The sequence below is a fragment of the Micropterus salmoides genome, unplaced genomic scaffold, assembly GCF_014851395.1.
Source record: "Micropterus salmoides isolate LMB-PRFRI ecotype aquatic unplaced genomic scaffold, ASM1485139v1 Ms_hic_scaffold_10, whole genome shotgun sequence".
Taxonomy (NCBI): Eukaryota; Metazoa; Chordata; class Actinopteri; order Centrarchiformes; family Centrarchidae; genus Micropterus; species Micropterus salmoides.
This window is the reverse complement of record NW_024040041.1, coordinates 35,388,662-35,413,693: the sequence shown is the minus strand read 5'-3', so window position 1 is coordinate 35,413,693 and position 25,032 is coordinate 35,388,662. Positions and strand designations below refer to the sequence as shown.

The window sequence follows — 25,032 nt, the reverse complement described above, 5'->3', positions numbered from 1 at the left end:
ATCACTGTATTTCCGCGTCTGCTTTATCAGGCCAGGTGACAGGTGTCCGGTGGGCGGGGCTTATCGCAGCTCGAGCAGTCTGCGTCCTGCTGATAGAGCTCGTGCAGTCCGCCTCTCATTAACATGAAGAAGAAGAAGAAGAAGGTGCTTTTATTTTTTGTCTTTGTGGGTTTAAAGAATTTGTTCTGAGCTCACAGAGAACCGGACTCCAGCGGCCCCTGTGTGAACCTGGACTTTAAGGATCCAGCTGCTGCAGCTCTGCTGGTTTCTGTGCTGGTTTTACTGGTTCCACTTTTTCCACTCAGCCTCGTTAATTCACCCGCAGCTGCTGCAGAGACACAGTGAGTTCATTTAACCAGCAGCTTCACACACCTGATGGAGTCTGGGGGATATAATGTAACATAATATACAATATAATATAATATAATGTAACATAATATACAATATAATATAATATAATGTAACATAATATACAATATAATATAATATAATGTAACATAATATAACATAAGATTATATTATAATGTAATAATATCTAATGTAACATAATATAACATAAGATTATATATTATAATGTAATAATATCTAATGTAATATAATAGAATCCATAGTAATAAAATAAATAATTAGATATGATATATAACATTAAATATAATATAATATAATGTTATATAATTATATATAATACAATATAAATTAATACAATGCATTGTAATGTAATGTAGAAATATACAATGGAATTCTTCTTCGTACAAAACATAATTTATTGAATATTCATAAAACAGGGTTTCCTGGATGATCTGATATATTAATTAATTGTGTAATAATAATATAATTAATAATAATACACTTTAAGTTTATTAAATATTTCATTCACAAAATGCAGCTGAGAGGGTTAAAATATTATAATGCATTTAAAATAAGGAAGTAAAATAAGCAGTAAAAAATGAATAACCCATGTTTAAGATAATAAGAGAAAAAATATAATAATAAATAATTTATAAAATGTATTTATAGTTTTTTACTAACACATTCCCCATTTACATGTTTCATCAACGAGGAGAAAATATTGTTAAATAAAAATATTAATCACTAAACAGATGAAAGTTAACTTTGTCCTCTGATGTCACAGCGAGGAGACGACCTACTGAGGAGGAGGAGCCTAATTTTACTCCTCCGCTTCCTCTCATTACCATGCCAACCTCAGAGGATGACCCCACCGTCCAATCAAAGGCTGCGGCGAATCCTTTGGGCAATCGGGACGCCAGCTTGGACTCGGGGGAGGAGACGGCGGCCGCGCTCTCAGACTCCAACAGGGAGGCGTTACCGTGGCAACGGAAGGAGGAAGAGGAGCGTGATGAACAGGAGACGAAGGCGGTGGCCTCGTCTCCGGACGGACGATTCCTCAAGTTCAACATCGAGATCGGACAAGGATCCTTCAAGACGGTTTACAAAGGACTCGACACTGAGACCACGGTGGAGGTGGCGTGGTGTGAACTGCAGGTAACACACACACGGATACGCCATGGCAACGCTTAAAAACTAATTCTGTCCACAGGAACTCGCCGGGCCAGTAGGTGGCGATAAACGATGCAGTGGGATGTGACATGCTGAGATGGACTTTTATCGGCCGACGCCTCTGCACGCCAGTGATGAGTCACAGCGATGCTAAGCTGCAAACCTGTAATTAGACCTAGCCGAGCTAACCGAATGTCAACAACCACTAGTCTCCCAGTGTTGATGTTGTTTCAGGCGGTAACTTTAAGCTGTCAGTATACTCGTTATTATACTTCATCAGAGCTTTAAACTCGTTATTATACTTCATCAGAGCTTTAAACTCGATATTATACTTCATCAGAGCTTTAAACTCGTTATTATACTTCATCAGAGCTTTAAACTCATTATTATACTTCATCAGAGCTTTAAACTCGATATTATACTTCATCAGAGCTTTAAACTCGTTATTATACTTCATCAGAGCTTTAAACTCGTTATTATACTTCATCAGAGCTTTAAACTCATTATTATACTTCATCAGAGCTTTAAACTCGATATTATACTTCATCAGAGCTTTAAACTCGTTATTATACTTCATCAGAGCTTTAAACTCGTTATTATACTTCATCAGAGCTTTAAACTCGATATTATACTTCATCAGAGCTTTAAACTCGATATTATACTTCATCAGAGCTTTAAACTCGATATTATACTTCATCAGAACTTTAAACTACTTAATCAGAACTTTAAACTCGTTATTATACTTCATCAGAGCTTTAAACTCGTTATTATACTTCATCAGAGCTTTAAACTCGTTATTATACTTCATCAGAACTTTAAACGCGTTATTATACTTCATCAGAGCTTTAAACTCGTTATTATACTTCATCAGAGCTTTAAACTCGTTATTATACTTCATCAGAGCTTTAAACTCGATATTATACTTCATCAGAGCTTTAAACTCGATATTATACTTCATCAGAACTTTAAACTACTTAATCAGAACTTTAAACTCGTTATTATACTTCATCAGAGCTTTAAACTCGTTATTATACTTCATCAGAGCTTTAAACTCGTTATTATACTTCATCAGAACTTTAAACGCGTTATTATACTTCATCAGAGCTTTAAACTCGTTATTATACTTCATCAGAGCTTTAAACTCGTTATTATACTTCATCAGAGCATTAAACTACTTAATCAGAGCTTTAAACTTTTTATTATACTTGATCAGAGCTTTAAACTCGTTATTATACTTCATCAGAGCTTTAAACTCGTTATTATACTTCATCAGAGCTTTAAACTCGTTATTATACTTCATCAGAGCTTTAAACTTTTTATTATACTTGATCAGAGCTTTAAACTCGTTATTATACGTCATCAGAGCTTTAAACTCGTTATTATACTTCATCAGAGCTTTAAACTCGTTATTATACATCATCAGAGCTTTAAACTCGTTATTATACTTGATCAGAGCTTTAAACTCGTTATTATACTTGATCAGAGCTTTAAACTCGTTATTATACTTCATCAGAGCTTTAAACTCGATATTATACTTCATCAGAGCTTTAAACTCGTTATTATACTTCATCAGAACTTTAAACTCGTTTTTATACTTCATCAGAACTTTAAACACGTTATTATACTTCAACAGAACTTTAAACTCGTTATTATACTTTTATCCAAAGTGACTTACAATTGCTATACATGTCAGAGGTTGCACGCCTCTGGAGCAACGAGGGGTTAAGTGATCATAGTGGGAATCAAACCCAGGTCCCCCACACCAAAGGCAAGCATCTTATCGATGCGCCATCACCAGTTTGTGGCTCAGCTTTACATGTGACGTCACAATGAAAACGCGTCATAAAGCTCAGGCACGCCCTCAGACCAAGCTAGTCTGAGCGGAGGCCCTTTGGCTCGACTCGCCTTTGTTGGGGTTAAAATGAGCAGAATACCTCCTCTTTAAGCTGTCAGCGTACCTCATCAGACGTCTACATTATCTGCACACAGTAAGCGTGTCCAAGGTTAGAGAGAGATGCTGGTTACAGGTAATAATGACTCACTGTCCTCTCTTTACAGGACTCTTTCACTTCCTTTAAATGTTGATTATTTATATTTCTAACAGCTTGTAATCCTTATTTATACCAAAACATACAAGTCAACGTTCCTACAGTGCACTCTGGTTCATAGTGAGACCTGAACCAGATCACAGTAGGTCTTTTTATACAGAAGTCCCAAAATAAATGTGGAAAGAATATCCACCAATATGCTGCACAACAAAAGTTTATAATCTTGCAACCGTGTTTGCATTCACATAGAGATCAGTCTATAAATATCGTGACGTGTAACACAACAGCGTCGGCGTCTCAAGTGCAGGAGAACATTTGGGTCGGATATATAGGCCTTGCTTTCTTTGTTTCCTTGTTGTGGTGACTGAGCAGATTGAAGAGCGGTGGAGGAACTTGGATCAGAGCAGAATAAACCGACAGACTCAACAGGCGGCTGAGAAATGAGAGAGACGTTATAGTTTTATTGGCTGGTGTCTGAGAGCTCTGATTGGCTGAGAATGAGGAATCCCAGCGTTTGGTGAAGTATTTATTGCTCTCTCAGGGTAAATATCTAACGCTTCATTCATTCTTTGGGGTTAATCCAGGACTTTCTCACCTGGACCGAAGCGAAGTTCACGAGTAGACTCATTAATGTCTTCAGGTTCAGTGAATCTTCAGCAGTCTGCTGTGTTTTCAGTCTCTATTGTCATTTCTGCTACCCAAAACATACAAATCTACACCATCAGACATCATCTGATATTAGTTTAGCAGTCACAGGAACAGGAAGACCCAGATTCAGATTTTGACCCTGATTCAGTCTGATGGTTGTTGTTTGAGGTCACAATGTCTGACTAATCTAAAACTTGGTCGACGGCAGATTCCGATTTCCAACATGGCGGAAGATTCAGTAAACTGTACTCAGCTGGTTTTAATATTACTTTTGTTTTATACCTGGACCTTGCATACAGAATCCTGGCAGCTCCGAAGCCCTCCCCCGCCGCCATTTTGGTCTATCAGACCGTATTTCTCTGATTCTCCTGCCCACTTACACCCAGCTGATTATAAGGGTCAAACCAACAGTTCAAACTGTTCAGTCGGGTGATAAAGAAGCTTACAGCTCCGCCAATGAGAGACTGAAAGCTGGCATCAAGGAGGCGAAGCGGAGACATCAGCAGAGACTGGAGAGACCTCAACACCAAAGATATGTGGCAGGCCATCAAAAACATCACAGGCCACAACAGCAGGAGCTGCCCCATCATGTGTGAGGCCACATTACCTGATGAACATAACACCTTTTATGATCTCAGCTGTAAAGTCTACTCCACCTCCAGAGGACCGGCCACTGTCAGTATCCACAGCAGATGTGAGTCCTGCTGAGAGTGAATATGAGTAAAGCTGCTGGGCCTGATAACATCCCTGGCCGTGTACTAAAAACCTGAGCCAATCAGCTAGTTGATGTTGTTACTGACATTTTCAACACATCACTGTCTCAGGAGAGGGTTCCCACCTGCTTCAAGACACCTTAAAAGTCTGCAGTGTCTAGTCTGAACGATCATAGCTTAACGAACAGAGATTCCATGATGAACATAGTAAGTAAGGCGCCCCGAGCAGTTACGGGTTCAGGGGCTTGCTCAAGGCCTCCTTCGGCGGTGCCCAGCAGGTGAACTGGCACCTCTCCAGCTACCGGTCCACACACCAACACTCTCATACGAGCTGTATTCAAACCGGCAACTCTCCGGTTCCCAACCTGATCCTTACGGACTGAGCTACTCCGTAAGGACTGAACCCCGTTTTCAATGTCTTGTGCTGCGCCAGGGTGGTTTGTTGCTGCAGCGAGCTCATGTGCACGCCGCGGTCAAAGTATTGAGCAGCTTCCAGCGCAGCGCAAATCGCTTCTTTTCTTTAGGGCCTTTCTGGAAGATCGTAGTCCTCTGCAGACCTTCAGTCACTGAACTTTTAACGTTACATCCTGCTGCCTCCTCCTGTCTGCGCTCTGATAGACTTCCAGGACTATAAACAATTAACTGCATTTCAGTTATAATTAACACTGCATGAGAGATGAGAATCAGGAGATAAATAAAGTTAATATTCCTCTTATTTTAATAATACTTACATATTATAGAAATATAATTGTTAATGTAATTAAATACTAAAAATCATCTTAAGTCATTACTAGTGTTGTGAACTTTTAATTAATGCATAATAATCGTGGTAATTGTGAAACTGTGATTATTCCTCAGACTATAATCGTAACAAAATCTGTAATCGTCTGAGCCGATTGTGTCAGGACAGTATTTGTGTTTGTGCGAGACGTCCTCATTAACCAGCTGAGTCCCAGAGAGCTCTGAGAACCTGGACTGACTCTGTAACCAGAAACACCCGAAGGGGGTAGGGGAGACGTCACGTCACGTCACCTGACTGCTGTGATGTCATCATGAGACGCATCAAGACGAGTGGCGGCCGTGGGTCAGGAGGGCGAGCCCGTCCACGAATCAGAAGAGCCAGTCTGCGTGTCGAGGACTAGCAAGGAGCTGAACTAGAACAGAACGTTTCCCTTTAAATGTTTGGCGTCACTTCAGTGAACTCTGTGTGTGTGTGTTGTTATCAACATCAACCAGCAGCCGTCTGTCCAATCAGATACTGTGTACGGTACAACAAACTGCTGAGTCACCACCAACACTTTATCTCACGCACGAGCGAGCACAGCTTCACTTCCATTCACTGCACAGCTGACCGCTAACCTTCAGCTGACCTCAGGTCCCAGCTCGGTCAGGGCCGGGCCCCATGGTCCCCATGAGGTGATGAGGTCAAAGGTCAGCTCTCGGTTTATGGTTCCCAACTTGTGGGTCGGGGACCCTCCAGAGGTCCTGAGATGATCTGATCTCTTCTTCATGCTGCTAAATTATGATTTAACGACTCTTCATTTTACGGGTTTCTTAATAAGCTCCTGAACGTTTCCTGGAAACAACGATGTGATGACAGGAAAGAGTTCTGCAGCAGTTCTTCTTTCTTGTGCTGAGCTGGTTTCCAGATCCAAACCTTAATTTGTTCAAATAAAACAAACTCACTTCTCTCTGTGGCCTAAAGACAGCCTTTTAATTTAACTTTTTACTTTATATTCTTTTACTTAATTTCATTTTACTTTATTATTCTGTTTTTTTATTTTCTTTGATTACATTTATTATTTTATAAAAACATTTTATTGCATCAATTTAATCAAATTTATATTATTATTTTTACTTACGTTATTATTCCTTGATAATGCAGATAAATGTGATAAATTATTGTAACCGGTTGTGACCAAACTCCAGCAGCTGATGGGTCATAAATAAACACAAACAAATAAAACCTGTCTCTTTTTTATTTGCCGGTTGTTGGCCCTTTTTTAAAATTATTAATAAATATATAATTATATCAGACCCCAGGTGCCTTGGCACACAGGGCAAAAGCCAGACTACCAGTCCAGCTCTGCTTTCAGGTGTTGCATAAATGAACTGGTTGACTGATTGACGACCTTTGACCCCTCAGACTCATCGTCTGAACAAGGCGGAGCGTCAGAGGTTCACTGAGGAGGTGGAGATGCTGAAAGCTCTGCAGCATCCGAACATCGTCCGATTCTTCGACTCCTGGAAGTCGACGCTGAGGGGCCACAAATGCACCATCCTGGTGACGGAGCTCATGACGTCCGGGACCCTCAAGACGTGAGTTCATGACTAAAGACCTGATTTTATGTAGTTACACTTTTAGTTCTGGTTGTATTTTCTTTAGTACCGGCTGGTTTTTCACTTCTGGTTGCAGCGACCTTCATCCTGATTCCAAACACACATCAGATAAACTGTGAACTCAAGAGCCACGACAGAAAAGCAACCGCAAAATCTGAATATTGAACACAATACTGTAGTATTTAGAAGTAGAATGCTGGCGTCAGCAGTATCCCAGTGTTTCATTAATGGAGACTGAATCTGGGAGCAACTGACAATTACGTTCAATTTATAGTATTTAGTACGTACACTATTTAGTTAACATCCAATGGCAAATGTAATTCTTGAACACCACATGCTCATTTTAGTTCCTGAACGTCCCACACTCCTTTTAGTTCCTGAATGCCCCGAGCTCATTTTAATGTCTGAACGTCCCATGCTCATTTTAGTTCCTGAACGTCCCACACTCCTTTTAGTTCCTGAATGCCCCGAGCTCATTTTAATGTCTGAACGTCCCATGCTCATTTTAGTTCCCTAACGCCCCACGCTCATTTTAGTTCCCTAACGCCCCACGCTCATTTTAGTTCCTGAACGCCCCACGCTCATTTTTGTTACCAAATGTCCCACGCTCATTTTTTTTTTTTATTACTCTTTATTTTGCATTTTTCTTATTACAACACAACATACAAAAACAAAGAACAAGGGGCACTATATATTGTATAATAACAAAATAAAGTATTACAATTAAAGTGTTAGAATTGCTCCACTTCTTTATATGCAAGCCATTTTTCCCAATGCTTATTATATATGTGACCTTTGATACGTAGAAAGTATGTCATTTTCTCCATTGAGTGAATCTCCTCCACTATTTCTTTCCATTGCTCAATCCGAGGTGGGTCGATCTTTAGCCAAGACCGAGTGATAGCCTTTTTACATGCAATCGTTAGAATTTTAAAAAGATAAATGTCATCTTTTTGGACCACCTCACCAGGTAGTAGACCTAGCAAGAAAATCTTGGGATCTCTAGGGATAACATAACCCATTATACTCCCAGTAATTAGGAAGATACTGTCCCAGAATTGCTCTAACTTTGAGCACGTCCAAAATATATGAGAGTGATTGGCGTTCCAATGCCCACACTGTCGCCAGCATTGCTGTTGTTCACCCCTTAGTTTATTAATAATATGAGGTGTAATGAAAAATCTGACCAGATTCTTCCACCCAAATTCCCTCCATCTTTTCGAGCTAGTAGACGTTTGTTGTGTCACACACATCGAAAGCCAATCACCCTCTGACACTTCCATACACAGCTCCTTTTCCCATTTTGACTTAATATACAAGGTATTATTTCCATTTTGTTTCTGCAGAGCTTTATACAATTTAGAGACAGTTTTACTTGGTTGGAGCTTATAAGCATTAATAAAAACTTGAACAATGTCATTGCCCTCAGGAGAAATACCCACCCTTATTTCACTGTTATAGAAATGTCTCACTTGGAAATATTTGAATAGGTCCCTGTTCTCTAGATTATATTGTCCCACACTCATTTTAGTTCAACTAACACCCCACACTCATTTTAGTTCCCTAACACCCCACACTCATTTTAGTTCAACTAACGCCCCACACTCATTTTAGTTCAACTAACGCCCCACACTTATTTTGGTTCCTGAATGCCCCACACTCATTTTGGTTCCTGAACGTCCCACGCTCATTTTAGTTCCCTAACGCCCCACACTCATTTTAGTTCCTGAAACTCTCAAGCTCATTTTAGTAATCAAACGTCCCATGCTCATTTTAGTTCCTGAACGTCTCAAGCTCAATTTCAGTTTCGTAATGTCCCACGCTCATTTTTATTATCAAACGTCCCACACTCATTTTAGTTCCCTAACACCCCACACTCATTTTAGTTCAACTAACGCCCCACACTCATTTTGGTTCCTGAATGCCCCACACTCATTTTGGTTCCTGAACGTCCCACACTCATTTTAGTTCCCTAACGCCCCACACTCATTTTAGTTCCCTAACGCCCCACACTCATTTTAGTTCCTGAACGTCTCAAGCTCAATTTCAGTTTCATAATGTCCCACGCTCATTTTTATTACCAAACGTCCCACACTCATTTTAGTTCCTGAACGCCCCAAGTTCATTTTAGTTCCTGAACGTCCCACGCTCATTTTTATTACCAAACGTCCCACACTCATTTTAGTTTTGTAACGTCCCACGTTCATTTTAGTTCCTGAACGTCCCAAGTTCATTTTAGTTTCATAATGTCCCACACTCATTTTAGTTCCTGAACGCCCCAAGTTCATTTTAGTTCCTGAACGTCCCACGCTCATTTTTATTACCAAACGTCCCACACTCATTTTAGTTCCTGAACGCCCCAAGTTCATTTTAGTTCCTGAACGTCCCACGCTCATTTTTATTACCAAACGTCCCACACTCATTTTAGTTTTGTAACGTCCCACGTTCATTTTAGTTCCTGAACGTCCCAAGCTAATTTTAGTACCGGAACGTCCCGTGCTCATTTTAGTTCCCTAACGCCGCACACTCATTTTAGTTCCTGAACGCCCCACACTCATTTTAGTTCATTAAATGCCCCACGCTCATTCTAGTTCCTGAAAGTCCTACACTCATTTTAGTTCCTGAACGTCCCACGCTCATTTTAGTTCCCTAACGCCGCACACTCATTTTTAGTTCCTGAACGTACCATGCTCATTTTAGTTATCAAACATCCCATGCTCATTTTAGTTCCTGAACGCCCCACACTCATTTTAGTTCCCTAGCGCCCCACACTCATTTTAGTTCCTGAACGCCCCACGCTCATTTTAGTTCCCTAACGTCCCAAGCTCATTTTAGTTCCTGAACGCCCCACACTCATTTTAGTTCCCTAACGTCCCAAGCTCATTTTAGTTCCCTAACGCCCCACACTCATTTTAGTTCCTGAACGCCCCACACTCATTTTAGTTCCCTAACGTCCCAAGCTCATTTTAGTTCCCTAACGCCCCACACTCATTTTAGTTCCTGAACGCCCCGAGCTCATTTTAGGTCCTGAACGCCCCACACTCATTTTAGTTCCTGAACGCCCCGAGCTCATTTTAGTTCCTGAACGCCCCGCGTTCCTCACCTGACCAGGTGTGTATCTCTTTGAACCCCTTCAGGTACCTGCGCAGGTTCCGACCCATGAAGCTGAAGCTGCTGCAGCGGTGGAGCTTCCAGATCCTGAAGGGTCTGCAGTTCCTGCACTCCCGCTGCCCCCCCATCCTGCACCGAGACCTCAAGTGCGACAACGTCTTCATCACGGGGCCCGTCGCCTCCGTCAAGATCGGAGACCTGGGCCTCGCCACGCTCAAGAGGGCCTCGTTCGCCAAGAGCGTCATCGGTAAGACCACGGCATGTACGGAGAGCCGGCAGGGTCAAACCCCTGCTGACAGTAAGGCGTCTGATTGCTTCTGTTGTTGACCTACTTATTGTTGTGACTGGTGATGCATTCAGGGACCCCGGAGTTCATGGCTCCAGAGATGTATGAGGAGAAGTACAACGAGGCCGTGGACGTTTACGCCTTCGGCATGTGCATGCTGGAGATGGCGACGTCCGAGTATCCGTACTCCGAGTGTCAGAACGCCGCGCAGATCTACCGCAAGGTCACCAGCGTAAGGCTCCGCCCATCTGAGCGCCATCTACTTCCTGTCTTTGTGCAGATGGTTGACGGTGTGTTTGTCTCTCAGGGAATCAAACCGGACAGTTTTTCCAAAGTGACCATCCCCGAGCTGAAGGAGATCATCGAGGGCTGCATCCGCCCCGACAGCAGTGAGAGGTAAATGTGACCAATCAGAGGGCAGCATTCACGCCTGTCAGCCAATCAAACAGCTGGGACAGGGAAGGGAACATTTCTTATAACTGCTGAAAATGAATATTAATATTAAAATGGAGTAAAAAAGACGACATCGTGCTGAAACTGAAACATGACATCACCAAAACTGTCCAATCAGTGAGGATCACCAGTCAGGTGAGACAGAGCGCAGCAGCTCCACCTGCTGGACGCCGTGAATCACTGCACAGAGTGACGGCAGGAAATGAAGTCGGTCCTTTTGATGATGATGAAGATGTTTACATCACTCAGCTGTTAGCATTAGCAACATTAGCTCAGAGTGGGAAGCAGGTTGATATTTTATTGACTCAGTTTTTAGACTCAATATCTTTAAATTTGATGAATTTAAACCAAACCAAAGTAAAACAGAAACCAAACAGTCAGTCAGGTTCTTTTTTTAATCTTTCTTGGACTCTCATTTGAACTAAAGGCCTGAGGTGTATTTTGTTTAACAGATTGTAAATATATACAGATTGTAAATATATATATATATATATCTACAACATATATACCGTAACACTTTGATTAATAGCTTTTATTTGGGACGGGCCTTTAATTTCCTTTGCACAAAACTGAAACTACTATGAAACAGTTTATTTATTTCAAACAGAATATTCTTTGTATAGAAATGATCCAATAATATCAAATACTCGTCATTCATTTGATCCAGCTCCAACAGACGGCTTATGCGCTTTTATTTTGAAGGCAGCAACGTAAGGAAAACAACAACAACAGGCTGCAGGATGAGAGAAGTTAGCAGACAGAGAGCGACGGACTTCACGCCACAGGATTCGCTACTTTTTATGAAAAGCTGTTTTGATTCTTTTGAGCGACTTCAGCGTGTTTGACCGAGTCGCGGTTTGTCGCTGTGGCTTGCTTCCTTCTTCCTGCAGGTTCACGGTTCAGGACCTGCTGGATCACCCGTTCTTCCAGGAGCAGCTGGGAGTCCACGTGGATCTGGCCGAGGACGACGACGGCTCGAAGGCGGCTCTGAAGCTCTGGCTGCGGATGGACGACAACAAGAAGCTTCACGGGAAATACAAAGACAACAACGCCATCGAGTTCCTGTTCGAGGTGTACAAGGACGTCCCCGAGGAGGTGGCCCAGGAGATGGTGGTGCTGGGGTTCGTGTGTAAGGCGGACTATAATCAGGTTGCCAAGGCGATCAGACACCAAGTGACGGCCATAAAGCGTCAGCGGGAGAAACAGGGCCGCCTGCTGGAGGACGCCCTGAACCGCCAGAAGGAAGCTGCGGTCGAGGAGGAGTCTGACCCCGCCCCCTTACCACCTGAGGCGCCCAATCAGAAGCCTGCCACGAGCACGTCTGCTGCTGGGAAGGTTTGTTTGTTTCATTCCTCCTCTCAGCACAATAAACACCTGTCATAAAAGCTTCATTGGAAACATTATGGACACCAATAAACTGGATTAAATGTTCTGCACATAAACTAAATTATATCGTGTTAAATTGTTTTTATTCATTGTTTATATTTTGCTCCATGATAAACAGGAGGGGTTCAAATAAAACGTTTCTCTGAGTGACAGGTGGGTCCTCTCAGCTGTTCTGTCTCAACTCTCTGTTTAAACTCACAGCAGGACTCAGCTGCTGTTTCAGGCCCCGCCCCCGGCTCGCTACAAGCCACGCCCCCAGGGACGGTGACATCATCAAGCAGCAGCCCGGTGGACTCTGGGATCAGCAGCGTGTCCAGCAGGACGGGAGGAGACGGCGACGATGAGGACGACAGACAGACGTCACACTCCGCCGCTGCATGTCAGGAAATGATTTGTTATTGTTTATTTATTATTCTAACATTTAAATTTATACTCATGACTCTCTCTCCTCTCCAGCGGACTATAAGAACTCCTTTAGCTCCTCTGGTGTCCAGGAGAAGGTTGAGGCCACGCCCCCTCTGGTCACGAACCCCGCCCCCCTTCCGTCTGTCCCCGCCCCTGCTCCCCTGGTTCAGGAAACCCCTCGACCCAAGCCTCCTCCTCCCTCTGTGACTCGGGCTCGATCCAAACCGCCACCCCTCCCCGTGCTGCGTTTCCCCAAGGTGAGCAGGAGGCGGGGCTAATGTGTAGACATGGGGGCGGGGCTAACACGCTTTTACAACTGCTGTTTTTTATTTACTCAGTCCCAAATACTGAACTCTCACACATGAAACACATGTTGAATCATTCAGTTTATTGAGGACATCGTGATCTCTGACGTCCGTCCAGAAATGACGTCTGTGTCGCCCTCTAGAGGAGAAACAACAGTACTGACATGAGAGACCTTCAGGGGGCTTTCACACCCGTTTGTTCCCGACTTTTGAGTTTGATCTAAACTAAAGTTACAGGTGTGAAAAGACGTACAGCGGTTCATTCATTCTTGTCAAAGCTACCAACGACACACTGACGTCAGAATAACGTCCGTTTACAGACCGATCGATGTCAAGTACAGGGAGACGCCCCCACATAGATGAGGACAGGACGCAGGTCCCTCATGTAAAGTTCTTTAGCTCGCATATTAGCAAAGTGGAACCAAACCAGAACTAACTGAACGCAACAAAAGATGAACTTTGGTCGCACTTCGGTGCGGACCAATCAGCTCTGTGAGGCTTTTTACTGACCTTGTGGAATTGGTTTTCCCGTTGCATCATGGGAAAATAAACACTAAATAAACTCACTCACAGTCACTTCTGTTTGTCTTCTCCAGAGCATCGCCGTGTCCCACAATGCCGAGCGACTGCAATCTGGATCAGTCAGCGGCTTTACCTCACCTGTCGACAGGTAACACAAACACATATTTCCATCCCGTTCTCCCAAGTCACATTCACACATGGACGTGTGGTCAACACCCCTTGGTGTCCCTTTGTAACCCTCTGGGGAAACCCTGTAGCGTTGTTTTTTAAAGCGTAAGTCTGAGGCGCTGGTTGGGGTGGACGGGTGGGCCAGAAACTGGACTTTCAACCAGGAGACAGGTGTTTGTTTCCCGTGTGAAACAAAAAGTCAACAATGTTTTTATTTGTTACATAAGTTGCGTAACTTATGCATATTTATTCTTGCTAACGTGACATCTAAAAAAATGAGGCTAAAGGGTACCCAGGGCGTTAAAAACAGACGCTAATGGGTGTTGACCAACCGTCCATATGTTGGTCGAGTTGGGGTAAGAATATGTCGAAATCCCCACTTTCTAAAAAACGTCCTCTTCCCACGAGCGTCGTCTCACTGAGGCTCAGTCCTCTCAACGACGGCACACAGACGTACTCAGTAAACCTCCTGAATCTGTTTTGTACTTGCTCGTGTGGCTTTTTCTGTTTGTAGCTACGCCTCTGATGTGACCTCAGGGTTGAGTGACGGCAATGACGGCCAATCAGACAGAGGGAACAAGGAGGTGACCCCACAGGCGGCCGCGAAGCAGTTCAGGCGGAAAGCGAGAGCTCGTCTGAGAATGACAGGGGTGAAAACCTGAGTCACTGTCATCATTACAGCCATAGATGATGTGTAAATCTAAACATCGTGTGTGACGGAGTGTGTGTGCTGGTGTGTTCAGATGTCAGACATGGTGGACCGGGTGGTGGAGTGTCAGCTGCAGACTCACAACAGTAAGATGGTGACGTTTAAGTTCGATCTGGACGGAGACAATCCAGAGGACATCGCCTCTGTGATGGTGAGCACCAACAGCCAATCAGGGCACAGCTCTGGTTCAGTCTGCCGGTCTAATGGGATGAGGTTGCATAGAGAAGGAGAGAGAGGAGCTCAGTGCATCATGGGAAATCCCCCGGCAGTCTAGGCCTATAGCAGCATAACTAAGGGATGGTTCAGGACTCACCTGAGCCAGCCCTAACTATAAGCTTTATCAAAGAGGAAAGTCTTAAGCCTACTCTTAAATGTGGAGATGGTGTCTGCCTCCTGAACCCAAACTGGAACCTGGTTCCACAGGAGAGGAGCTTGATAGCTGAACGCTCTGGCTCCTAGTCTACTTTTGGAGACTCTAGGAACCACAGGTGCATTCTGGGAGCGCAGTGCTCTACGAGGCACAAAAATACAAACAACCCTCCTCCAGTTATTTTTCCTGGAAAGCAAAATTCTTTCAGGAAATACTGTTCTGATGAATTTAGTTTTGGTTATGATGGTGCAACCTTGTGCTTTCATATCTCTGCGTTCAGATCCACAGGGACTTCATCCTGCCTGAGGAGCGAGAAGGATTCATTGTCCGCATGTATGACATCATCAGGAGGGCGGAGTCTATGATGCATAAACAGCAGCTGGCCGATGCCAACAGGTCATCTCACCTGAATGCCTCCACGCAGCTCGAGTCCATGGTATGTGTGTGTGTGAACGAATCATTTTCTGTTTTCTGATTTTCCTGAAGTCCAAAGCGACGTCTTCAAAAGTCTTTTTTTGTCCGAGCAACAATTAGTCGAATGTTGTGTTTGTTGTCAATTTCCTGACAATGACAAATCATTTCATCTCAGTAGTAATGTGTCCTGAGGCGTTGTTTTTCATAATTTTACATTTTCTTTACCCAAAGCTGCCGGCCCAGAGCCTCTCCAGAACTCAGTCCACGTCTTCACTGCCTGGTAAGAAAAGAAGGAAAAAGGTGGAGGATGTTATCGAAATAGTTTAGAAAAAGATTTAGAAGGTGTGTGACAGGATGATCGTGGAGTGGGTGGTCCTGCCTCTCAGACAATTTGATGTTTCACACGCAGTCCACCATCGGATAATAAAAGCCACATACATTTGTAAGGATACCAAACTCTGTATATATATATATATATATACCGTTAGCTGCTAACAGCTGCACAGAGCATCTCAGGTAGCTTGTTCCTGGCTGTCAGTTCCTGAATGTGACACATTTTCAGATACGACAGCTGAGATCATGTTTTGATGCATCTCTGACTGCTGCTGAAACATTTACTATAATCTTTACAAGCTGACTGAGTGATCAAACGCTGTGTCGTCCCATCAGACATTGCAGATGTTGACCCCTCCCCCTTGAAGGGCGTAGACTTCTACGTTGACTCGGAGGCCACGCCCTCCGTCAGATCACTGAGGTCACAGTCTTTCCACACCTCAACAGGTAGACGAACGCATTCTCTATTCGTTCATGTATAACGGACAAGCTGTTCTCATCCCAGGGTGTCACATGTGGACGCTTGCTCACTTTTTATCACCCTGGGTACCTTTTAGCGTTGTTTTTGTACGTGTAGGGCTTTGTGGTCAAGTTAGCAAGAATAACCTCCAGTTAGACTTTCAAAATGAAACTAACATTGTGAAACTTTGCTGCTTGGTTAAGTTGAGGTGACAAAACTACTTAGTTACAGGTAGAAAAAGATCAAGGTTTGGCAGAAAATAACTGCGTTACTTACGTACGTTTTGTAATGCTATCCAAAGAAGGTTAAAATCAAGGGCAACTGGACTTGGTTGAAGATACTGGAAGACGTTTCGTCCCTCATCCAAAGGACTTCTTCAGTTCTGACTGGCTGGCAGGGAAACTCAGCTATTTAACCTCAGTGGGGTCGTTGGGCCGGGTCATCGATACGCTGGTTCGTTAGTGTTCCTTGTTGCTGTGACGACAGTCGTTACGGTCGTTAAGACTACCTGTGGCCAAGACTGAACGACCATCGTTGGTATCTTCACCTGAGGCCACATGGGATACAGTCTCCAGGGTGATTTTGTCCCACCCGACCACCTCCTTCCTTGGACTTTTGTGTTATTTATGGAAGTACGTTTAGTGTTGAGCGATGGTGCTAAAGGGCTTCCCCCAGTGTGTAGAACTACGATGCCAAACGTTGCCATTTGCGTTGGACACTGAAAGACGTGACAAAGCGTAGCTGTTTGACGCTCTGGGAATGAGAACGAGCTTCAGATACATGCTGTCCCATTTTGTTCTGCTGTTGATAATCTTACCCCCCCCCACCCCCGCCTCTCTCTCTCCAGCTGCCTCCCATCAGACCCCCCCATACCCCCTCCATTACACCCACCCAAACCCCCCCCCTCCTCGTCAGTATTACCTCCCGTCTCCCCCCTACAACGCCCCTTTCCCCACCCAGGGCTCCTCCACCAGCCTCCCCCGAGTCCAGAGTAACCCCTCCCTCCTCAGCCCCTCCTCGTCTTCCTCAGCTCTCCCCCCTCCTTCCCCTCCTCACTGGCCCCCCCCTGACCAGCCTCTCTTCTCTCTGGCCAGTGTACTCTCTCTGGCCATGAGTGTGGCCCAGTCCCTCATGCCTCCACCTGTGACCCCCAACCAGGGCTTTCACCCTCACTCTCAGCCCATGTCTCCTCCAGTTCCCTCCCCCCAGGCTCCCCTTACTCCCCCCATGTCTCCATCCCTGGGCACCAACCTCCATCCTCTAAGCCAAGCCTCCTTCCCGGCGCCCTTCTCACCCAAGGTGTCCTATAGCCCCCCCACCCCTCAGACAGACTCCCCCCCAGACAGCCAGCAGGGGCTGCCGCCTGGCCGGACTCAAGACGCACCTCAGGTAGGATGGGAGCATCAGTTACAGGTGAGTTCCTGTTAAAACAGACTTACCTGGGTAATGATGGTGAGTTCAGGGGCTCCTCAAGAATATTCAGAACTTTATCCGCACGTCAGCAACCAGATAATGTTTTCAGTACTTGGGTTAGGGAATAAGAGAAACCTAGTTCTGTACTTGGGGTAGGGGATTAGAGAAACCTGGTTCCGTACTTGGGGTAGGGGATTAGAGAAACCTCTTTCTGTTGTCCAGGCAGGTATTAAGAAGTAAAGAAGTAAACTAAATAAACCTGGTTTGGACCAAAATGGACAATTGGGAAGAAGAAATTCTTTCGGGGAAGGGAACTAGACAGACCTGGTTTCTGTGATTGGGGTAGGGGATAAGACAGATACAGTTTCTGGGTTCGGGGTAGGGGGTTAGACAGACCTGGTTTCTGTGATCGGGGTAGGGGGTTAGACAGATATGGTTTCTGGGTTCGGGGTAGGGGGTTAGACAGACCTGGTTTCTGAGTTCGGGGTAGGGGGTTAGACACACCTGGTTTCTGGGTTCGGGGTAGGGGATAAGACAGATACGATTTCTGGGTTCGGGGTAGGGGGTTAGACAGACCTGGTTTCTGGGTTCAGGGTAGGGGGTTAGACAGATATGGTTTCTGGGTTCAGGGTAGGGGGTTAGACAGACCTGGTTTCTGGGTTCGGGGTAGGGGATAAGACAGATACGGTTTCTGGGTTCGGGGTAGGGGGTTAGACAGATACGGTTTCTGGGTTCGGGGTAGGGGGTTAGACAGACCTGGTTTCTGGGTACGGGTAGTGGATAAGACAGATACGGTTTCTGGGTTCGGGGTAGGGGATAAGACAGATACGGTTTCTGGGTTCGGGGTAGGGGGTTAGACAGATACGGTTTCTGGGTTCGGGGTAGGGGGTTAGACAGACCTGGTTTCTGGGTACGGGTAGTGGATAAGACAGATACGGTTTCTGGGTTCGGGGTAGGGGATAAGACAGATACGGTTTCTGGGTTCGGGGTAGGGGATAAGACAGATACGGTTTCTGGGTTCGGGGTAGGGGGTTAGACAGATACGGTTTCTGGGTTCGGGGTAGGGGGTTAGACAGATACGGTTTCTGGGTAGGGGGTTAGACAGACCTGGTTTCTGGGTTCGGGGTAGGGGATAAGACAGATACGGTTTCTGGGTTCGGGGTAGGGGGTTAGACAGACCTGGTTTCTGTGGATTAGCGGCATAAACATTTATTCTTTCAGAGAAGTAAGATCAGCCTGGTAGGAACCGACGAAACTCTGAATATGAGGAGCTGGAACAGTTTGTTAATTCATTCATTCAGTGATGAATTCATTCACTCATTTCAGCCTCACAGTCCACTTCAGCTGAAGGTCAGCTCAGCTCCGCCCCCTAATGGTGAGTCCCTGCTGACATCACAGTGGTATCACACCAGACTGAACAGATTCACCAATCATTTATCTGCTTCACAGGTTCAGAGACTGTTTCTGCTCCCAGTCTGACCAGTGCTCCCAGTCTGACCAGTGTTCCCAATGTGACCAGTGCTCCCAATGTGACCAGTGCTCCCAGTCTGACCAGTGTTCCCAGTCTGACCAGTGCTCCCAGTCTGACCAGTGCTCCTAATCTGACCACTTCTCCCAGTCTGACCAGTGCTCCCAGTCTGACCAGTGCTCCCAGTCTGACCAGTGTTCCCAGTCTGACCAGTGCTCCCAATGTGACCAGTGCTCCCAGTCTGACCAGTGTTCCCAGTCTGACCAGTGCTCCCAATGTGACCAGTTCTCCCAGTCTGACCAGTGCTCCTAATCTGACCACTTCTCCCAGTCTGACCAGTGCTTCCAACTGGGTCAGTACTCCCAATCTGACCTGTACACCCAGTCTAACCAGTGCTCCTAACAGGCACAGTAATCCTAGTCTTGCCAGAACTCTAAGTTTGACCAGTGCTCCCAGACTGAACAGTACTCCCAGTCTGACCAGTGCTCCTGGTCTGAACAGTACTTCCATTCGGACCAGCACTTCTAGGCCGACCAGGGTTCCAAATCGGACAAATGCTCCCATTCAGGCAAGGGCTTCCAGTCTGACCAGTTCTCCCATTCGGGCCAGCGTTCCCAATGTGGCCTCTGCACACAAACCGACCAGTGTTTCCAGTCTGACCACCGCTCCTATTCGGTCAACTGTTCCCAGTATCAGTAGTGCTCCCAGTCCAAAAGGCGAGCTCTGTGCCTCCCCCACTTCCTCACCACCTGTCTTGCGTCCTACCAACAGTGTAAGACACCAACAGGAAACATATTTGATCTTCTGACATGAAATTAAACCTTTAGCTTCCTGTTTTTATTATTTTCTGATGTTCTGTTTTGTCGCTGCTGCTGGATTCAGACGAGGATCCAAACAGCCATAATAAAGTTTACATAATGAGCACCATGAGGCATCAGGTCAAATCTATAACTCTGATCATGATGTTATTTCTTTTGTCCAGGTGTCCTCCCCCATGTTACCCTCACCCGGTCTGTCCCCCATCCAGGAAGGTAAGTCACACCTGTGTGTGAGTCTGCCTGTTTACATCTTTACTCTGAGACTTTCCAACCATCAAAAACACAAAGTATCTCACAAATAGAGTAGATTTTTATAGAAATGAACTAATATGTTATATAATGAACGTCTGAGGCTGATGTCAAAAACTAAATGTCACAAATGCCAAGAGCAGACACAGGAAAACAGAAACAGAAACACACAACAGTAACGGACTGACAAAGACCAGGGAGGCACACTGACTTTAAACACACAAGCTGGCAGGGCGGTTAACACAGGTGAGACACATGAGGCAACCAACATCGTACATCCATCCATCCTTCTTTAACCACTTGTCTGGGGTCGGGTCGCGGGGCAGCAGCTCCAGCAGAGGATCCCAGAGCTCCCTTTCCCGAGCCGCATTAGCCAGCTTTGGCTGCGTACCCACGGCCAGTGTGAAGATATTATCTCTCCACCTAGTCCTGGGTCATCTCCGAGGCCTCCTCCCAGCTGGACGTGCCTGGAACACCTCCTTAGGGAGGCGTCCAGGGGGCATCCTTACCAGATGCCTGAACCACCTCAACTGGCAGTGGCTCTGCTCCGAGTTCCTCACGGATGACTTGGCTTCTCATCCTATCACTAAAGTGCAATTTATACTTCCGCGTCCAATCGACGGCGTAGCCTCTGCATAGCCCGATACCCTACGCAGTAACCTGATTTGCACGTCCTCAAATATGTAACTACACGTCGAGGCAACGCGGGCCGTAAGAACTGTGATTGGTCGGCCGGGTAGCCTCGCAACGTCTCCAAGCTGACAAGAAGTGCCCCGTGCTTTGAAGTAACTTCGGTTTCTTCTTCTGTTTCTCTTTCAGTGAAGAAAACTTCAGTCCTTGCCATTGGTCGTTTCCAGGTGACGGCCTCTAAAGACACTCCTGCTGCCTGTCATCAGGAACCCCGCCCCCTCAACCAGGCCACACCCACTGCCCACTCCCCACCTCCCTCCAGGCCGAACCAATCAGAGAGCTCAGGGAGCAGTACAGATGAGCTAAGCACGCTGCCCCCACGTCTCCAGGGTGACCATGAAAACCCTGGTCCACAGAAGGAAGAGGAGGAAGAGGAGAAGAAGAAGAGGAGGCCAAGTGGCAGTCCATGGGAGGGGTCAACCAGCTCGAGTGGCAGCAGCTTCAGCCAATCATGGAACCGCCCAGCACCCTGCATCAGCTCTGACGAATCAGAGAGCGAGAGCGAGGAGATGTGGAAGGAGCTGCAGGAGCTCCGGGGAAGGTAACGTTTGGATTGATGCTGATGTTGTTTTCCCAAAAGAGACTATTTATCTGAGTTCTGTCAACAAAACAACATGAAAACAAAAAGCAAAGATGTCATGAGACCCTCTGAGGGTTCTGATGATGGGAAATTATTATTACACAAAATCTATTTTAAAAGTAGGAAGATAACATTAAAAAGAAAAGAGATAACAGATAAATCTACCAATTTTCATAAGAAATAAAACAAATCAACAAAATCTAAACATGTCAGCAAAATCAGGCAAAACACTCTGATTCTGAAACGCTCCTCATGGGCATGTCAAGTGTCCCTGGGCTAATTGAAACCCAAACTGCCTCTGATGGCTGTTCCATCTGTGTGTGAATGAGTTTCTGTTTCCTGTGAGCCTTAGTCTCTGCTCTCTGAGTGGGCGAAAAGACTGGAAAGGCGCTATCCCAACACGGACATTACGCTTTGCTGCAGGCGACGGACACAGTGACATGTCCAGAAACACAACCGTCATAACTTTCCAGCATATTTTACCTAATCTGTCTCTGGAAGGGTAAACTGAAATCTCCTTTAGGAGGTGAGGTCTGCAGACTGTTGCTGTTTCTACAGAACTTTTCAACATCTGCAGTAATTTGTTCGTATTCAGTTGCTGAGAAATGTTACGATACAACCTTTACCTTCTTAACACTGAGCTCCTTTAATCCCCCATGAATCCTCCTTTAACCTTTCCTTTGTAATCCCAGACACCTGGCGGAGGTGCAGAACCTGCAGGCCAATCAGAAGCGAGAGATCAAGGACTTGTATCTGAGGATGGGTAAAGTCCCGCCCCCCGGCATTGTCTCTCTGGCCGCCATATTGAACCCACGCCAGCGCCGCCTCTCCAGGACCGGAAACCACCCTCCTTCTCACAAAAGCAGCCAGCAGAGACCGGACGCGCTGCCGTCTGCAGGTGGGGAGGACACACCGCAGCTGGACAAACAGAATATTAACATTTATAATCAGTACATGAACGTCACCCGTGTCTGTTCTGATGTTCAGGTATCATGAAGAAGAGCCTGGTCTGCGGCAGCAGCAGCGGATCTCAGGACAGAGCAGGCAAAGGCGTGACCTTTGCCCCTGAACACAGCAGCACGGTAGGCCAATGACCTGTTAGCTTTAGCTTCGGTCTGTTAGCATGATAGCATCAGCTGAATATTTAAGTTTTAAAGGTGTCTCGCTTTAATAAATGTCAGCGGGAGACAACGGCTGTGTTGGAAAGGGGCTAAACTGCTGTCTCAGAAGGTGTCTAACAGCACAGCGAGGCATCGAGTGCTGTTCCAAACGGCTCAAACGATCGTAAGATGCTTTCAAGCTGCCCCCGTAACGGCCAGTTTTGAAAACATCATCGATGCATGATGCTGCTGTTACCCATAAACCAGCGGCCGCAGCCGCTTACAAAAACTGGTCAAGATGGCGGACAAACAACTGAATTCCTATACAGAAATACGTTTTTAAAAGGTTTTAGTAGTTTTCTCACTTTGATTTTTGAAAAGCTAGAAAGAACTAAACACTGAACTATCATATTAGCCCGTGACTGTAACCAACCAAGTTTGGCTAGTTAGCTGATGCTAAGGCTAGCGTCTCTACTGACACACATTGCCATCAGTGCTGCCCTCGAAGGCGGTTTGAAACCAATGTAAGCAGAGATGCCTTCACTTGAAAGTAATGCCTTCTGTTTGGAACATCTCACAGAGCTAATGTTAGCTTAATTAGCTAGCTGGCTACAGCTCATAAAGTTTGACGGTCATCGGCTAGAAACGAGAAGCTGTTTTTGCTTCTGTTTGTTTCTCACTGTGAAGGTTGATGTTAAATCTGCAGTGTTATCATTGTAAACTGTTGGTTGACAGATTAGCAACATTAAGTAAGGGGGCGGAGTTTAGCAAACTGAATATAATCCTGTAAGTAGCCTATTGTCTGACATTGATGTCGAACACTGCGTCCAATTGTCCACTCCTGAGGACAAGAGAGGACGCTGATTGGCTGATAGGAGTCAGATGTGGTCTTTAGGAACCTCTGCTCATCTCAGATTAACCTTTGACCTCTGACTTTCCCCCCTGCAGTGAGCGAGAGGAGCTGAAGATGATGATGAAGAGGAGTCACCCGTCACTTTATTATCCAACCTGCAGAAACATGAAAGTCTCTGTTTTAACAGACTGAACTTCTAGAACTGATGAAGACTCCATGCAGCATATAAACATTTGCAACACAGAGTTTGAGTTCAGATTTTAAGTTTGTTTTTTCATATTGTGAATTTATGGTTTAACATTTTATGGACAATTTCAGCACTTTAGTAAAAAGATATTGAGCCTTAATGAGCCTCACGTTGGAACAGGTTCATCATTTCAACGTTCTCTTTGTTTTCTCAGGAGGTTCTGCAGGTTTAACTTCAGATTTAGCTCATAAATGATTGTGAAAGTTTTTTGGAAGGAAACAAAAATCACATGAGGTCTGAATTCAAATCTAAAAACCTGAATCTGAAGTCTTTCTGGCTTCCTGTAGGAGGAACTGAGTAACAGAGTTATCTGTTAATGTAACATGTCTGATGTCTGCCTTATGTGTTTGATAGATCACATTATTCCTAACAATCCTGTTTATTGAGAGTCCTCTGCACTTTCACACTTCACTTAAAGTCCCACTTCAGCATCTATTAGCAGTATACAAACATGAAAAAAATATTAATAACGCAATATAATGTGGCTGTAAGCAATAACGCTCAGTATTTGTTCTTCTATAATTACATCTGTTCTGTCTGCAGAAGTTAACACATTAATAAACAGCTGCGTTGGTCTGTTGGTAACAGTTTATTGCATGTTTATATACTGAAGATCAATATAGTGAAGTATCTGCTGGACAGTCTGTTTATAATCTGAATCCACTGAATGTAACTTTGAATCACAGCGTGCCTTATTTCAAGAATAGTTATTTAATATTTAGAGACCTGATGGACATACAGAAACCGTAAATTAGACGACGTCCAGGTGACACATGACGAGCTGAGCATGTGGACAGAGAGGCGTCACATCCAGCCCAGCAGGAGGGTTTTAAGTTTGGATTGTTCACAGTTAATGAAACTGATGTTTGTTTGTGATAATGTGTCCCGACTTTAAAGTGTTTGTGTAATAAAAGTGACCTGAAATGGACAGAAAAGCTTCACACTCATCTTTGTGACTCTGTTTCTTTCATTTTAACTTTGCAAATGTTTCTTCTGTTGCACACGAGTTTCAGATTAATTAAATGACTTCATGTTAATATGGACAGCCTCAGACTTCCATACATATCGGCTGGACTGAGATCAGATCTTGTTAAATCATGTGATGGTGGTTGGAGTGTCCAGGTGAGCAGCAGTCTGACACACCTGCTCAGTGACAATAAGCCAGGTGCTTTACAGGAACCCACAGGGACTTTATGACAGAGATCAGATGCAAACGTCAGATAACAACTTGTTCCACTAGAAGTTTCGCTTTTAATATCAGTGACTTCATCCCGACCAGGTGTCTAATGGCATCACTGTGTGACGGTTTTATAGAGTCAGAACAGCTGTCGGGGGTCAGAGGTCAGGGTGTGTTCACACATTGTGTGACCACCCTTTGCCTTCACACAGCATCAGCTCAGGGTGCTCTGCTGAGTACTAAAGATG

At 44.9% G+C, this 25,032-nt stretch overlaps 1 protein-coding gene across 5 annotated transcripts; it reads left to right on the top strand.

The window, feature by feature from the left end:
• Positions 1 to 72: 72 nt before the first annotated feature.
• Positions 73 to 24,554, top strand: LOC119896612 (serine/threonine-protein kinase WNK4-like). Of its 5 annotated transcripts, none has more exons than XM_038710108.1 (23): positions 74 to 341; positions 1,133 to 1,503; positions 7,074 to 7,246; positions 10,405 to 10,625; positions 10,739 to 10,896; positions 10,972 to 11,060; positions 12,008 to 12,452; positions 12,708 to 12,882; positions 12,960 to 13,165; positions 13,810 to 13,883; positions 14,418 to 14,553; positions 14,647 to 14,763; positions 15,263 to 15,418; positions 15,628 to 15,676; positions 16,066 to 16,176; positions 17,037 to 17,602; positions 18,929 to 18,977; positions 19,052 to 19,842; positions 20,053 to 20,101; positions 20,957 to 21,368; positions 22,100 to 22,305; positions 22,395 to 22,489; positions 23,456 to 24,554. In XM_038710108.1, the coding sequence occupies exons 2-23, from the start codon at positions 1,195 to 1,197 to the stop codon at positions 23,456 to 23,458; spliced, it is 4,590 nt and encodes a 1,529-aa protein (XP_038566036.1). In that variant the 5' UTR covers positions 74 to 341; positions 1,133 to 1,194; the 3' UTR covers positions 23,459 to 24,554. The 5 variants fall into 5 exon arrangements, with proteins under 5 accessions (XP_038566038.1, XP_038566036.1, XP_038566037.1 ...); XM_038710109.1 differs by having other exon boundaries at positions 12,705 to 12,882; positions 17,037 to 17,578; XM_038710111.1 differs by having other exon boundaries at positions 12,705 to 12,882; positions 19,052 to 19,422.
• The last annotated feature ends 478 nt before the right edge of the window (positions 24,555 to 25,032 follow it).